The sequence below is a fragment of the Cottoperca gobio genome, chromosome 17, assembly GCF_900634415.1.
Source record: "Cottoperca gobio chromosome 17, fCotGob3.1, whole genome shotgun sequence".
Lineage (NCBI taxonomy): Eukaryota > Metazoa > Chordata > Actinopteri > Perciformes > Bovichtidae > Cottoperca > Cottoperca gobio.
In genome coordinates this window covers 21,560,423-21,577,566 of record NC_041371.1, presented here as the reverse complement: position 1 = coordinate 21,577,566, position 17,144 = coordinate 21,560,423, and the positions used below count along the sequence as shown (strand labels likewise).

The 17,144-nt window shown below is 42.8% G+C and overlaps 1 protein-coding gene and 1 non-coding gene across 5 annotated transcripts; one reads left to right on the top strand and one right to left on the bottom strand.

The window, feature by feature from the left end:
• Positions 1-777: 777 nt before the first annotated feature.
• trnap-ugg (transfer RNA proline (anticodon UGG)) lies at positions 778-849 on the bottom strand. Its single transcript has one exon. It is a non-coding gene; the product is annotated as a tRNA-Pro (tRNA).
• Positions 850-3,666: 2,817 nt separating this feature from the next.
• Positions 3,667-17,008, top strand: septin2 (septin 2). 4 transcript variants are annotated; one of them, XM_029453320.1, is made up of 13 exons: positions 3,667-3,830; positions 4,730-4,773; positions 5,619-5,733; positions 7,366-7,452; positions 7,627-7,750; positions 8,561-8,695; positions 8,847-8,964; positions 12,923-13,024; positions 13,244-13,389; positions 13,916-13,999; positions 15,052-15,112; positions 15,628-15,724; positions 15,832-17,008. In XM_029453320.1, the coding sequence occupies exons 2-12, from the start codon at positions 4,750-4,752 to the stop codon at positions 15,712-15,714; spliced, it is 1,083 nt and encodes a 360-aa protein (XP_029309180.1). In that variant the 5' UTR covers positions 3,667-3,830; positions 4,730-4,749; the 3' UTR covers positions 15,715-15,724; positions 15,832-17,008. The 4 variants fall into 4 exon arrangements, with proteins under 4 accessions (XP_029309180.1, XP_029309177.1, XP_029309178.1 ...); XM_029453317.1 differs by having other exon boundaries at positions 13,916-14,038; XM_029453318.1 differs by having other exon boundaries at positions 3,673-3,825; positions 13,916-14,038.
• Positions 17,009-17,144: the final 136 nt, after the last annotated feature.

Genomic DNA, 17,144 nt, shown 5'->3' with positions numbered 1-17,144 from the left:
ATAATGGAAATAGTGTAGCTCCTGTGGCGATGATATGCTTCCTATAACAGAAAAGGGAAAAGTGGTATTTACCGAGATATCTCCTGGACTCATGTTAAGCAGACCAGTGGCTGTCCTGAGCCGGACTGGAGGGAGGGGAGCAGAGATGCTGTCACAACAGCAAGCTCAGATAAGCCCCAACTGGGTGAAGACAGAAAGGCATTAAGTGAGCATATTCACAGTCTGATGCGCCTCCTGCGCCACTGGAGTGAGACTGCGCACAGAATATGTATAGGCAGGTAATTCAGACACAGAACATTTGACTGTGTTCATTTGTAAGCATGTTTTTTTAGCTTTTGGAAATCTGATGATCTCCTTACTCCATTCTGTATACCTGCTAACATCTTGTATTTGGATAAACCATATAGGCTACAGTCTATGGGGTAAATTAAACATAACTGACACAATATAGGCATATCTGTTGTATGAGCAAGTTGGTGACCTTAGAGCTGAAATTATTTTATGATACTAAATGATGTTTGATGTAAATGAGAAGGCACTTCTGCAGATAGCTAATATATAATTACATATGAATAAAGAAACAATAAACAGATACCCCTAATTGTAATACTGCCAAAGTCCACTAGAGACCAGTATAATAATGCTACAGATAATGCCCAGTTGAGCGGCCACTTCCGTAAGTACATTTTAACAACAATACAAGTGTAAAACGTACGACAAGAGTGAACAAAGTTAGTGCATGATGAGGTAGAAACAATATTGTTTACAGCAAAATATGGGCTCGTCCGGGATTTGAACCCGGGACCTCTCGCACCCAAAGCGAGAATCATACCCCTAGACCAACGAGCCACACTTACTCATCCAAAGAGACACAGTTTATATAAGTTTAGGCATTCTGTAGATACATTATTTCTAGAAGTTATCCTTAAAACTGTGCTGGATTTCTAACACTAGCCAGTAGGAACGCGGCTAACGCTAGTCAACAGTTACAGCTAGCTAGCTAGCAAGCTAACCTAGCTTGTAACTCTAACCAGTGAGCCCTGTAAGAGCAAACCAGCTAGCTAACGTTAACTCCGCAAAAGTTAAAAGTTACTGACAGCTCAAATGACCTTAAATTCGCAAATATCCCTTCGTGAAACATCAGCTAGTTATTTCATCTGACGTAAACAGACGTCTAAGTACAGCAACTGTCAGATAGGGTATTTACTTGAAGACAACTTCCCATGTCTTAACCACGAGTTTAGGAGTTCAAAATTAAACTATGATTTGGTGAAAGCAGCATAAATAACATAGAAGGCAAATAAGTAACGTGAGTTTCTTCATAAATTATAACTGTCAAAACACAGATAATTTTCATTTACTTTTACTAGTCACCAATACATTTGATCTCTATTTAGCCCCATACTTCTTCTTTTTTAATAAGTGAAGAAAAATATTTCTCTTGCTAATTAACATTAGCCCAGTCAAGAGAGCACCATTTAGACCAGCTACTACTAATGCAAATTCAAATGTTCTCTGATGAATTAATGGCAGAACACCTAAGCAACATTGCCTGTGTCATTGCATTTACAGTTATAATCTATTAAATATATTATTTATTATAAAGATTAAACCTGTTATGGTACTACAATAATTGTAACTATTGTAGGACAGCACTATATTAACATGCTAATGACATCAAATCAAATCAAATCAAATCAAATGTATTTGTATAGCCCAATATCACAAATTATACATTTGTCTCAGTGTGCTTTACAGACTGTAGAGGATACGACACCCTCTGTCCTTAGACCCTCGCATCGCACAAGGAAATACTTCCTAAAAGAAACCCCATAATTAAAGGGGAAACATGGAAGAAACCTCAGGGAGAGCAACTGAGGAGGGATCCCTCTCCCAGGACGGACAGACGTGCAATAGATGTCGTATGTACAGGATAAACAACATTGTACAAATACAACATTTGACAGAAAATGATGTTGTGTCATCAGGACTGTATGTATCAAACTTTGGTTTGAGCTGTATTGTCCCAATAGACTCATTGTTATCTGTTATTCATGCTGGTGTAGCTGTCACTATAATAGGTGCAGGGGAGCTATCTGGGTTATTACTGAATATAGGCTATGCTTTTATTTCAAGAATGCAATAGTATATGTATAACTGCAATCATTACAAATGTACAAGTAAAATTAACAATATTCTACCGCAAAGATGAGTATTATGTATTTTTTTAGATAGAATCATTTCATACTCATGTTAATTTACCAAGGAAGTGCAATGGTCCAGCACTTTAAGGCAGTCAATTAAAGTTAATAAGTGTTTCTCACAGCAGTCATATTGTCCTAGTAAAAGCACAGGTAATATTAACAATGGCTCTGTTGCCATTGCAAGTATCCATGACAGTGTGACAGCTTGATGAACATGAAACCGAAGCTGAATGTACATTTACTGAAACTTGCAAATAATATTTGTCAGTATTTATCAATTCTAAAACTCACTTTGTTGTAGATAATTGGGAGACTACAAATGAACATAAGTATGCTATTTGGCCTGAACATCAGGAATGCCCCAGACTGGCTCTGCGGGGCATTAAGACCAAAACATTTTAAAGTGGTATTCTCTTATAATTCAGATAACTTTACAACATATCCAACAAATACCTTCACAAATCTGAAGGGTTTAATTCTGATTGTTTGGTAAGGTTGACTAGGTTGAATAGTTTACAGACACTATTGACATATTGAGGGGTCAGAATTGACTATAAAATACCATAAACAGATATGACAATACAATTCATTAAGTGTAATATACTTACTATAACATGTAGTTATTATACTAAAAGAAAATTTCAAAATGATTTTAGTTGACAAAATAATCACACTGTCAATTCTGTAGCTGTTCTCACAGTCTTTTGTAAAACCTCAAATTATTGAATTGTACATGTTCAAATTTGCATCCCTCTCAGTACTACTAGTATTTATTGTATTCAATATGGTACATTATATTTATCATATTCTGACTGTGCTAGTAGAGTGATGAAAGGTGGTGATAAATGCTCCAGTTGGGCGGTATCATAAACTCGGCTATATGAATAATTCAGGGTACCTAAGTTACTATATCCTTTCCTTTTAACTGCTCCCCTGGATAGTGCCATAACACCTTTCCCTTTTAGTATCCCCCAGACACAGCCAAGGTGCTTGATAGTAATGTTTATGATTTTAATAAGAGTATAAAAGCTTACATTATAAATAAGATGCTTAAGCAGGCTGACTTTCAGTGTTGTTGTTTTTACAAACAATAAGGCAACCATTCAAATTACAAAATCATCATCCTCTAGATAATTTTGTAGTAATATCAGATCTTTGGCACATTTTGATTTCATTCATTACAGGGACTTTACATAGAGTTGAGTTTCATTATAGTAGCTCGTGAAGATGGGTGTGCTCTTTGTAAATGTTTCCTTATGAATAAACAATTTGGCAAGTCCAATTTCTTCTCTTCATATAAGACACTAAAATAATACTTTTATGATGAATTGCACGCTTTACTGTGGTCTTGCTACTTGATAATTCCAGGAATAGTTTCCAGAACAAGAGGAAATGGAAGCATGAAACAAAGAGATGCTGCTGTTTCGATATGACTTTGTGTAACATTAGTAAAGTGTGCAGTGTTGGCTCCGCTGCTCTCGCCCAGTGCATTGTGGTCTGTGTGCTAAAGGAAGCTGCTGCACCGGAATCTGAAGAATTCGAGGTGTCCGCCAAGTCTACTGTTCATCGTCGGCTAGTCTCTCTGTACCCCTATCTGCACTGTACTCTCTGCGGACACACTGTAAGGTAACACTTGCCTATTCCTCTAATCCATCACTTATTCATCACTAAATTGTCTCAGTGCTGTGTTAATGGCGGTATCGCAGTTAAACCGACGACGCTAAGTTCACATCCTGCAGGAGAAGCTAGCGTTTCTCAGCTAACGTTAGTTAGTAGTTAACGCTATGCTAAGCTGGTCTTGTACCACTTTGCTGAACAGCTAGCGAGCGCTGTTAGCTTGACAAATAGCTCTTCGTTAACCAGAATAAGAATTACCATTGAAATACGATGTTTTAAGTCCGCAACATCACATTTCACACCCACTGGGTTGTTACCGTTATGATAGCGGTTGCTAATTAACAGTCTTAAGTCCCATTGAAATAACGGTAACGGTTACTTTAGCTAACTTTATACGTTAACGTTGAGAACATTAGCTAAAGCTAGTAATGCTTGTTTTAGTTTGTTACATATGTCTGACTTTTTAAAGCTTCTTAAATTAGCTCTAAGTAGCTTCAAAACTAGCTTGAACACACACAAATATACACTTTTATATTGAGTCGGTGTATACATGGATTCAGTCTCGAGTGCTGTGGGTGTGTTTCAGTTCATTTACAGTGTTTGAACAAACCGACAACACAACATTCAGCACCCAGGTAGTAAACATATGATACCAGTTGGGTTTTATAGCATAAGCATGGCTTAATCTCTAATCCTCAACTCATAGCTTTGTGCTTTCAGATGCAGCTATTTAAGCAGGAAAAGCATTTTTTTGTGGTGAGAGACGCAGCACTCTCACAAACCTTTGTGAGCACAAACCAGACTTCCTGTCTCTCACACAGTCAGGCCTGAAAGTATATGAATTGCCTCCATTTCAGAAAATGTGATTAAATTTGACATTTTGTGATACATTCTGTATTTTCTTTCAGGTTAACAACCAAGGGAAAAAATGTCTCAGGCCGACAAATTGAAGGTGAGTCTGAAAACAGAAACCGGATATTCCATCTGAACAGATGCAGATAAAATACCAGATTTCTACTTATCCTTTTGGCACTGTTCTTTCAGACTAATCACAGAGTTAAAACTTAATCATAGGTGGTTTTGATTTGTTCAGAATATAGGCATTAAGTCTGCTGTCTTTATATTCAGTCCAGAACTTTTTTAACTGAGCTTTTTCATGTCTAATTTCAGTGGGCCATTTTGTGCTTCCCTCCCATTATTTTCTGCTTTTGTGTTGTTATGTGACATATACTCAGTGTGCTGCACACCATCCTCATGACTCACTGATGTAGCTTTATGTGGGTTGAAAGGCCCAAAGGCAGAGTCAGTACACACTGCTTATCAGGCATATCAGTCATGACCTTTGCTGAAATGACAGGGAAAGCAGGCTTCATAAATCTTGCAAGGCTGTGTGGCAAAAATGAGCGAACTAAAGAAGGAACATGAACTTTTTTTGTATTTGATTGGCCTGCTTCTCATTTGTCTGACTAGCTCTGTGTAGGACAGGGCTATGAACTCTGGATGATGGGTGGAAGGTCTTTTGCAAATAGACTGCAGAGGACTAGGCATTAGCCCTCCTAAATAATCTGGCTGTTCATGAGCAGATGTCTGCTCAGTTGTTTCTACTAGCACTAATAACTGGCTGTCATGTTGTCACTATAATAATAGCCCAACCATGTTTAACTTGAACCTGGATTTGAGGCAAAACCGTTTTTAACTGAAGTAATATGTATTTGCTAAACTACATTTTTTAATGTCACCAAACATGTTTTTTCTTGAAAATGATGACTTTACTGACCCTTTGTTTTTGGTTTACAGCAGGGCCAATTCACCAACCCTGAGACCCCAGGGTATGTTGGATTTGCCAACCTGCCTAACCAGGTTCACCGCAAGTCAGTAAAAAAAGGATTTGAGTTTACATTGATGGTGGTAGGTGAGTGAATCATCACTGTTTTCCAGCCTTTTCTCGTTTTTTTCCTTTTTTCTTGTCATCGTGCGATGCTGAATTTTATTTAGTTGTGTATCTCAGTGATAACAAGGTTTAGTGTAAGACAGCTAGAGTAAACATGGACATTTAAGGAAAGTGTTTTAGGGTTTTTGGCCTGTGTGAGCTTGTTTCTGTGACACATTTATGACTGTATCTTGGCCATTAACCTGCACATTACACAGCTGTTGCTATCGTATGCTGTCGTTTCATAATGGCCTTCTACATTACAGTTTTAAAACTCGTTGACCGCTGTTGTTCATTTAGTTTTTTCGCTGAGGGTCAGCAAGTTGTTTTGTCTTTGACTTTGTCTTCAGTAAAGCATAGGTGTATTTCAGTGTGCATGTAGACTTCTGGTCAGTAGAAAATGGCAGATGTCACATCAGTGTAGCTGCTCAACTGGCGTCAGCGTAAACTCTTGACGTGAACACTGACTGTGTGAACCTCTCTGCTTGTTGGTAAGGGGGAGGGTAGAAGCTCCCCCGAATGCTGCTCATCCTTTTGCTTTAAAATAAACCAGAGAGGAATGTAGCCAGTGGGCCTCGAGGGATTGATTCAAACAGTGGACAAGGCCTGCTGTTCGCTCTACTGCAAGAATACTCACTGAGTACTTATTTAACCTTCGGTGTTTTCTTAAATAAATTATGTTGTTTTTCAAATGTTTTCCGGTTCTTTTAAATAGCTGCAGTTCTTCCCTACAGATAAAAACAGTATACTTGCTTTGAAAATTCATAATTTCTCCTCACTGGTACCTTTTCCTCTAAAGCTCCTCTTCGGCATGTACTTAAAAAACTGTAGTGTAAATAATGTTTATGTCTATTTTGATTTTCCATACAAGACATTCTGGCAAATTGCCAGTTTAGGATGTAGTGAAGACTTCTGTAAATCTTTTGTCACGGCTCTGGTGGGAACCACAGAAGCAGCATTCCTGGGTAAAAAGCACACGAGTCTCAGCATCTGTAACTCTGTGAGACGACGTAAGGAACATAGGTTCTTACATTTCATAGTTTCCTAGTTTTGGTTAACTGCTTAATCTAAAGTGCTGTTGAAGTTTTATGGATGTTCCTGTTATCAATATAGTTGGTGATTCTGTTAATTGACTAATCGTTGCAGCTATAATAAGAATAAAAGTACAGTTTCTTCAAATCAGTGTAGATTATCTGCAAAGATCGGGTCAAGCTAGAAAAGGATATCCAGGTTCTCAGGTCTTGCTGCTAATATTTGTGAGTGAACCTCTCCAGTGGTGACTGACTTGTAGCACCTGAATGCTGCCGACTGATTATGAACACTTGCACTCTTTGCTAGGCACTAGGGATGTTTAATTAGCCTTCCGACACTGTTCTGGGAAAAGTCAGATTTCGTGTCATGTATTTCCGTGTGGTGCACGGCCTACAGTGCGTCACAGACAGATGTCTTGTTTCCTGCAGCACAGTGAGGATCTCCTTTTGTTCTATTCATTGAAACTGAACTGTTTCAGAAGAGGTTTGCACCAGCATGAACTTCACTGTGTGATCACTGTGTATGCTTGTCGTACTGTGTTTACTGCATGATGATGGTTTTGTTTTCCTCTGTTGTCAAAAGGTGAATCTGGACTTGGAAAATCCACCCTGATCAACAGCCTGTTCCTCACTGACCTTTACCCCGAGAGAGTTATCCCTGGAGCAGCAGGTAAAACACATATGACTCGGAAATCTACAGACGCAAATGGACAAAGTCGTTACAATAAAAACCTGTCTCCCCTTAAAGCCCTTTGTCAAACCTGTGAAGTAAAAGCAGGTAATCGTGGACTGACTTTGTCCTTACATGTTGCCATGAGTTCTCACACTTTATTTCTTCTAACAGAAAAGATAGAAAGGACGGTTCAGATCGAGGCGTCGACAGTAGAAATTGAAGAGCGAGGAGTGAAGCTCCGTCTCACTGTGGTAGACACGCCAGGATACGGAGACGCCATCAACAGCCAAGACTGGTATGCAATCTTTTCAGGGCTGCTGATGATGAGATGAGATGATTTTAAAGTTTCCATGATGGTGTCAGTCCTGGGATCTTGAACAGTGATGATGAGGAGCCACTAACCTTGGACAGATATTTGGACACTCCAGAGAATAAAATGAGTGGCTGTTTCTTCAATTTATTATCTTAACAAAATCAGGTCTCAGGTTTGACATAGTGCTTCCATTTTTCCCAGTGTTGTATGATGATGTCCATCTTTAAGTTTTAAGAGAAAGTAATCTTTTCCATCTTGTAGATCTCCATTGGGGAGGTATAAACTAAATATCTGGTTTTATTAGATGTAGCAGTATAAGTGTGTTAAAGATGGCCTGTATTTCTTTTTTTTATATATTTCTTTTCAATAAATCTGTATGTTTTGGCATTCCCAAAATACATGTTAGTGCTTCCTCCAACATGTAGGATTACCATTGTTATTATAGTGTGCCTTCAATGATTAAGAATCAAACTACATTTTTCCAGCAACATTTTTTCTAAGCTTTTTTGCTTTTCCATTGAAATACGCAGATATCCTGCCACCTTCAGTCTGCAACTGTCAGGTCTCCTTTTTTCATCTGTCCTTTAATATATTTTGTCGAGTAAGCTTTCAGATTGTGGAGAGTCGGGAGATGACCCTTCCTTTAATGTCTGATTTATATGCATTTAGGAGAAGTTGGATAAAGGATTTACTGGTTTATGTGGAGTTCTTTTGTTTGTTTTTGTAGTAATCTTTTAAAGGGACACATCTCTAAAAATTTGTCTAATGAAAACGTATATTTTTCTAATCCAGTTTCAGCACCATTATCAGCTACATTGATGACCAGTTTGAGCGCTACCTCCATGATGAGAGCGGTCTAAATCGTAGACACATTGTTGACAATCGAGTACACTGCTGCTTCTATTTCATTTCCCCGCTTGGCCATGGGTGAGTCCTGCAATACGTACTTGCACACTTAATAGGACTTTTCCGTTAGTAAAAGTTGCATGCTTTTATTTTACTAACCATATTTGTGCCCTGTTCAGCCTTAATGCTTTTCACAAATACTTGATTTTTTGTCTGTTTCCTGTCCTACCAGCCTGAAACCCCTGGATGTTCAGTTTATGAAGGCCATTCACAATAAGGTCAACGTGGTTCCTGTCATCGCCAAGGCAGACACGCTCACCCTCAGAGAGAGGGAGCGGCTCAAGCGCAGGGTGAGGACAACACAGTCACCTATTGTCCAGGATCTTTTCCAGTTCCTGAAATAACCAGTGTCATGTGCTCATGGTCACTGCTATAACCATCCACTGCATGGAAATGCTGTTTGTACCTAAAGTACTTTACTAAAAGGGCTAAAACCAAAAGGTAGATAAACCGCAGAGAGACGGGAAGTGTCTAATGGGATTTTGATTCAAAGAAATGTTTTCTTTCTTAAAGGGGAAATTCGGCACCTTTTTTTTAATGTGGATGTCAGTGAAGATGAGTAAATGTAGTCCATTGAAGCAATACAATCCTCAGTGTGTGCTATAACAACCCAGAGACTGAGTTCTGCCCACTCAGCATTTTGATAACAGGCTCAACAAAGACTCAACAAAATAGCGTTTGGTGACAAAATGTCTCACTCGATGGTCATCTGCCCTCTCCACCCTGCTGCTCTTAGTTGTCTTGCTTCAATCAACTACATTTACCTTCAACACTGATTGGATCCATCGTCTACCGCTTATCCGGGATCGGGTCGCGGGGGCAGCAGTTCCAGTAAGGAACCCCAATCTTCCCTTCTCCGGGCCACATCCTCCAGCTCCGACTGGGGGATCCTGAGGCGTTCCCAGGCCAGCGAGGAGATATAATCTCTCCACCGAGTCCTGGGTCTTCCCCGGGGTCTCCTCCCAGCTGGACGTGCCTGGAACACCTCCCTAGGGAGGCGCCCAGGTGGCATCCTTACTAGATGCCCGAACCACCTCAACTGGCTCCTTTCAACGTAAAGGAGCAGCGGCTCTACTCCGAGTCTCTCACGGATGGCTGAGCTTCTCACCCTATCTCTAAGGGAGACGCCAGCCACCCGTCTGAGAAAACCCATTTTGGCCGCTTGTACCCGTGATCTCGTTCTTTCGGTCATGACCCAGCCTTCATGACCATAGGTGAGGGTAGGAACGAAGATCGACCGGTAGATTGAGAGCTTTGCCTTCTGGCTCAGCTCTCTTTTTGTCACAACGGTGCGGTAAAGTGACTGTAATACCGCCCCCGCTGCTCCGATTCTCCGGCCAATCTCTCGCTCCATTGTCCCCTCACTCGCGAACAAGACCCCGAGGTACTTGAACTCCTTCACTTGGGGTAATGGCTCATTCCCTACCCGGAGTAGACAATCCACCGGTTTCCTGCTGAGAGCCATGGCCTCAGATTTGGAGGTGCTGATCCTCATCCCAACCGCTTCACACTCGGCTGCGAACCGATCCAGTGACTGTTGAAGGTCACAGACCGATGATGCCATAAGGACCACATCATCTGCAAAGAGCAGCGATGAGATCCTCAGGTCACCGAACTGCAACCCCTCTCCTCCACGACTACGCCTCGATATTCTATCCATGAAAATCACAAACAGGATTGGTGATAAAGCGCAGCCCTGGCAGAGGCCAACATTCACGGGAAACGAGTCCGACTTACTGCCGAGTATCCGGACACAACTCTCGCTTTGGGCGTACAGGGATTGGATGGCCCTCAAAAGTGACTCCCCTCACCCCATACTCCCGCAGCACCTCCCACAGTATCACCCGGGGGACCCGGTCATACGCCTTCTCCAGATCCACAAAACACATGTAGACCGGATGGGCGTACTCCCAGGCCCCCTCCAGGATCCTTGCGAGAGTGAAGAGTTGGTCCGTTGTTCCACGACCAGGACGGAATCCGCATTGTTCCTCTTCAATCAGAGGTTCGACTACCGGCCGAACCCTCCTTTCCAGTACCTTGGAGTAGACTTTACCAGGGAGGCTGAGAAGTGTGATACCCCTGTAGTTGGCACACACTCTCTGGTCCCCCTTTTTAAATAGGGGAACCACCACCCCGGTCTGCCAACCCCTAGGCACTGTCCCAGACTTCCACGCAATGTTGACGAGGCGTGTCAACCAAGACAGCCCCTCAACACCCAAAGCCTTCAGCATTTCTGGACGGATCTCATCAACCCCTGCGGCTTTGCCACTGTGGAGTTGTTTGACTACCTCAGTGACTTCCATCAGGGAAATTGACGATGATCCCCCATCAGCTTCCAGCTCTGCCTCAACCATAGAGGGCGTGTTAGTCGGATTCAGGAGTTCCTCAAAGTGCTCCTTCCAGCGGCCGATAACCTTCTCAGTTGAAGTCAGCAGGGTCCCACCCTTGCTGTACACAGCTTGGATGGTTCCTCGCTTCCCCCTCCTGAGGTGCCGGATGGTTTTCCAGAAGCACCTTGGTGCCGACCGAAAGTCCTTCTCCATAGCTTCTCCGAACTTCTCCCACACCCTCTGCTTTGCCTCTGACACGGCAGAAGCTGCCGCCCTTCTAGTCCTTCGATACCCTGCAACTGTTTCCGGAGTCCTCCCGGATAACATAACCCGGAAAGACTCCTTCTTCAGTCGGACGGCTTCCCTGACCACCGGGGTCCACCACGGTGTTCGAGGGTTACCGCCCCTTGAGGCACCTAAGACCTTGAAACCACAGCTCATCACCGCAGCTTCAGCAATAGAGGTTTTGAACATCGCCCACTCAGGTTCAATGCCCCCAACCTCCACAGGGATGGCTGAAAAGCTCCGCCGGAGGTGTGAGTTAAAGATCCCCAGGACAGGGGCTTCCTCCAGACGTTCCCAGTTCACCCGCACTACCCGTTTGGGTTTACCAGGTCTGTCCAGAGTCTTCCCCCACCCCTTGATCCAACTCACCACCAGATGGTGATCAGTCGACAGCTCCGCCCCTCTCTTCACCCGAGTGTCCAAAACATGCGGCCTCAGATCAGATGATACGATTATGAAATCGATCATTGACCTTTGGCCTAGGGTGCTCTGGTACCACGTGCACTTATGAGCATCCTTATGTTCGAACATGGTGTTTGTTATGGCCATTCCATGGCTAGCACAGAAGTCCAACAACAAACGACCGTTCGGGTTTAGATCAGGGAGGCCCTTCCTCCCAATCACGCCTCTCCAGGTGTCTCCATCGTTTCCCACGTGTGCGTTGAAGTCTCCCAGCAAGACTACGGAGTCCCCTACTGGAGCCCCCTGCAGGGCTCCATTCAGGGTCTCCAAGAAGGCCGAATACTCAGAACTGCGGTTTGGGGCATAGGCACAAACAACAGTCAGAGTTTTCCCCCCCATAACCCGAAGGCGTATGGAGGCGACCCTCTCGTCCACCGGGATAAACTCCAACGTAGCGGCGCTCAGCCGGGGGCTAGTGAGTATCCCCACCCCGGCCCGACGCCTCACACCTTGGGCAACTCCGGAGAAGAATAGAGTCCAACCCCTATCCAGGAGTACGGTTCCAGAGCCAAGACTGTGCGTGGAGGTAAGCCCCACCAGATCCAACTGGTAGCGATCCACCTCCCGCACTAGTTCCGGCTCCTTCCCCCACAGAGAGGTGACGTTCCACGTCCCCAGAGCCAGCCTCTGCTGCCCGGGTCTGGTCCGCCGAGGTCCCTGACCATCACTGCCATGTGACAGCGCACCCGACCCCAGCGGTTTTTCCCATGAGTGGTGGGCCCACAGGATGGATGGATGGGAGGCACCACGTAGCTTCTTCGGGCTGTGCCCGACCGGGCTCCGTGGCAAACCCGGCCACCAGGCGCTCGCTGTCGGGCCCTCCCTCTGGGCCTGGCTCCAGACGGGGGCCCCGGGCTTCCTCCGGGCAGGGTCTCTCCTTTCCTTTCCCTTTCTTTCATGAAGTCGTTTTTGAACCATTCTTAGTCTGGCCCCTCACCTGAGACCAATTTGCCTTGGGAGACCCTACCAGGAGCACTAGGCTCCAGACAACACAGCTCTCAGGGTCATAGGGACACACAAACCTCTCCACCACGATAAGGTGATGGTTCCCAGAGAGCACTGATTGGATATCCACATAAAATGTTTTTTATACCTGAAATAATGGGTTGTCATTTACATAACGAGAAATAAAGGTGATGATGATCTGGTTTGTCCCTGTCTTCTTGGTAAGATTCTGGATGAGATTGATGAACATGGCATCAAGATCTACCACCTTCCTGATGCTGAGTCAGATGAGGATGAGGATTTCAAAGAGCAGACCAGGATCCTGAAGGTAAACTCTCCACTCCCTGCTAAACTTTCTTTCATTACATTTCAATTAATTACTTCATGTCAGAGAGAGAGTTTTACCACAGATTAAGAATGTGTCATGGATAAAAGTAGCTTTATATCCTCAATACAATTCCATTAAAGTTATCCCAATACTCTGTTTTACGTGTCTTGATTATTGATGTGGGTGGTTGAACCCTGACGACAGAATGCTCTTTTCCAGGCTAGCATCCCATTCGCAGTGGTGGGATCCAACCAGCAGATTGAGGCCAAAGGGAAGAAGGTGAGGGGCCGCCTGTACCCCTGGGGAGTGGTGGAGGTGGAGAATCCAGAGCACAATGATTTTCTCAAACTGCGGATCATGCTGATGTGAGTGGTAGAGGAGGCTAAAACCCACTGCTTTGCTTTTTCTTAACATTTAGTGATAAGAGTACAATAATATTGAGAGGTTCTGACCTGCCAAACTGTGTATATACCATCTGTTTTGCTACAAATGTGGTAGAAAGAAACTAGCTAGCTTGCAGAAGTTGTTAGTTTGGCAGGATGCCTTCAAACCCAATGAGAGCAAGTCTACCCCTGCCAGTAGCTGTTTTAGTTAATGTGTAGCTAATTAGAAAAGAGCTGTAGCCAAGGCAGTAGAGGAGAAGAAAGATGGACACTAACAACACTAGCAGTGTCATTTGGTTTAGACGAAAACATTGCCCAAGGGCCGGCGTGTAATATTTAAGGGGATCTAAATGCCACACAAATCCTACACACTGTCCCTTTTACGTTATGGTGCAATCCATAACCAGGCAGCCTCGTGAGAATGAGACGTACAGTGAAGCCAACATCTGTAGTTCTCAAAATGTCTTTGCAAGAGTATGTTTTGGTTTGTGACTTCCCCCCCCCACAGAACCCACATGCAGGATCTACAGGAAGTGACCCAGGACCTTCACTACGAGAACTTCCGCTCGGACCGCCTCAAACGGGGTGGCAGGTTGTCCTCCCATGGTTACATTCTGCCTCTGTCTCCTGCGTACGTACTTGTCTGTCCGCTTGCTTCTCTGCACCTCCCCCACCTCAAACAGCAAAACCTTAGATTAGACATATATAATTAATACAGTGGTGTTTAAAAAAACAACAACATAGTCCGGCACATGCACACATCGGACGCCACAGATCTTGCAGTAATAAAACATCCAGAGCGGTGTTTATGGAAAACTAGATGCATGTATGTGTAATGGATCATGTACTTCCTGTTATCCTTGTATTGTCGATCACCAGTATAATGTTAAACTAGTATCATTCTGTAGTAGAGCTGCTCTAACTGGTCATTTTGCATGTTCACTACATCACTTGGGCCGTGGGAGCGAGGCAGAAGTGAGTGTAGTGCTGCGGGCTGTAGTGGGTTGTGGTTTTACATGGTTAGTTGGTAGCTAAATGGCATGTGTAGTTTGAGTAGAGGTCGTAAACGGGATTACTGTGTGTGTCATTTAACATAGTGTGGACATATCATCATTTAACCCTCGATGTAGACCAAAAAGATCCTTTTAGCCTTCTAAAGCCAACCCAGGATAAGGCAGTGGTTTTACTGCCTTCACATTCCATCTGTCCAATGATGGCTGTCTGCTCTTGATTTGTCCAATCCCATGACTGTTAAAGGTACCGTTATTTATTTTCATTTGGGGGAGGTAACGCTGTTCCCCTGACTTCTCGCACTCGCTGCTTCTCTCTTGAATCTTCCTGCTTTCATCTCTTCGTAGTTATTTGTTGTAGTTGCCCACTTTTCTCTTCTGCAAAGAAACACTAACCCACTGACTCCTTCTTCACCTTCTCAATGTAGCTTCTTGTCATGTTTGCCTAACGCTACTTAAAATGGTTCTCCGTACACTTTCGGGCACTCGCACGTGAACAGACTTCTCTGCTGACTCATTATAATGCTTCATTAAACATAATGATTCTTTTGTTAATACATTCTGCACAAATATTAGAGGTTGCCTCTGTAGCATCACGGTAACATCAAAAGTAACTATAGTTGTGTTGATGCAGAAAGGGACCGGAGCCGGAGGAAACGGACAAGGACATGATCCTGCAGGAGAAGGAGGCTGAGGTGAGATATTTCAGACACTACTCTACTACTTACAAAGGAATACATTTTTCATGGATCATTCTTCACAATTATCCAGGTTTCACATTTTGGGAAATGCACTTGAAAAGATCGATACCAATAAATACAAATCTATATGTTGCACATATGTTGTATTTGCAAGATTCTTATTGTTCGGAGTTGTATCCTCATGATTGTTTGCACTTATTGTAAGTCGCTTTGGTCAAAAGTGTCAGCTCAATGAACTGATGTAATAGGAAAATGAAGATGATATGATTAAAGTTAATTAAAATGATAAAACTCTAAACATTTGTAATAATGTAGTAAAATAGACTTAAAGCCTAAATAAGTGCTTCAGGTTGAAGTTACGCCTGTGAGACGCAGCTTAGACGTGTGGAGAGCTGCAGAGATTAAAATAAAATGTGTTGTGTGAGATTTGCGAGTCTAGCCGCGGTACAGGAACAAATCTGAGTGTGCTTTGTTTTCCCCCGTCATACGTGATGTTCTGTGTTGCACAGTTGAGAAGAATGCAGGAGATGATTGCCAAGATGCAGCTCCAGATGCAGAAGCAGGGAGACGGAGAGGGAGACGGCCCACATGTGTGAAAAGTCTATGGTAGGAGCAAGACCCATAGATACACTCTCACTGCATACACTACACTATCTTTAGAGCTTCAAGGTTTGATTTTTAGTAACTTTCTTTTCCTTTCTTTTCCACTGCAGGTGTTTGAGGCACTGCTCCAGTTTGACTAGAGACGGATGATGGCAGAGAACGTGGAAAAGCGTTCTGGTTACTGACTCGTACTGCTTGCCACTATTTTTTATTCCAATCCTACATGGGATGTGGAGTCATTTGGTTTTTTTTATACATACATACAGTAAAGTATATTCAAACAGTGTTATGTTTATATATTTTGACACGGTTCTATTTCTTTAGTTTTTGTTTTTTAAATTGTATTAAGCTTTTGCCAGTCACTCAAATGAAGTCACATAATCCATCTTCTAAAAGGTGGCATATATCTTTGTTACAAACTTACTTTCCCCCTTTTTTACTTTGCTATTTAGAAAAGCAAAGTACTGCTGTTTGTATTCAGGGCTTTTAGTTCTGAAACATCTCAGAGCACGTGCTGACCTTTGCTCTGTGAAAGAGCTTCATTGGGAGTCAACTATGGTGAAAACTAGTAGCTTTTTCCGCCATCGTTATGCCATTATCTGGATACTGTTGTCAAGAGAACATGATTTCATATTCCCTCTGGTTAAGAAATGACCACACAAGCTTCCCATTAGAGTCCACTCCTGCTCAGTGTTAAGAAATGACCCATTTCGTCTGCATGAAACTCGACCATGGTCAAATTTAGCTGGATCAGCTTCCCCCTTTCCTGTCAGTCTTATCTATTACTGCAGTTCTCAGATCAGTGCATTTTAAGTATGATGGCATTCAAGTGTTGTTAAGCTCCTTTTGAGTTTGATATTGTTGAAAACTGTGACCATTGACCTCTTACTTAGTCTTCCTATAGACAAAATGAAGGATGTTCAAATGAGGCGTGATGCGTCTGTTTGGTGCTTTCAATGGACTAGAAGTAGTTACTCCATGTTTCCTCTACACTGTCAGGTGAAGTCATGTGCCAGGGAGCATTTACCGTGTTGTGTTTTCATTGATGCAGTGAGATTTAAGAGGTATAAACTTTTACCTATCCCAACTGCCGAGTACTTTGTGGTTTCCATGACCACAGAGATTAAAAAAAGTGACCCGATGGTCAGTGTAGCCAACGTTTCCCTCACCAGCCAAGATGTGAGTTCTTGACATTCCTCTTTGTCCTGTTTTTACCCAATATTAAAGTACCAAATATTGTTCTTGATACATATATTGTAAGTTTTATTAAACTTTATTAATCTCTTATTTTATTGTTTTTATTAATCTACCACCCTGTCTAGCTTTCTGCTCCCTTTCCTTTGTGTGTTTGATTTCAATGAGATTAAACGTCTGACAGACCAGACCACTGTGCACCTGCCCTCACTAACATCAGAGTTAATTA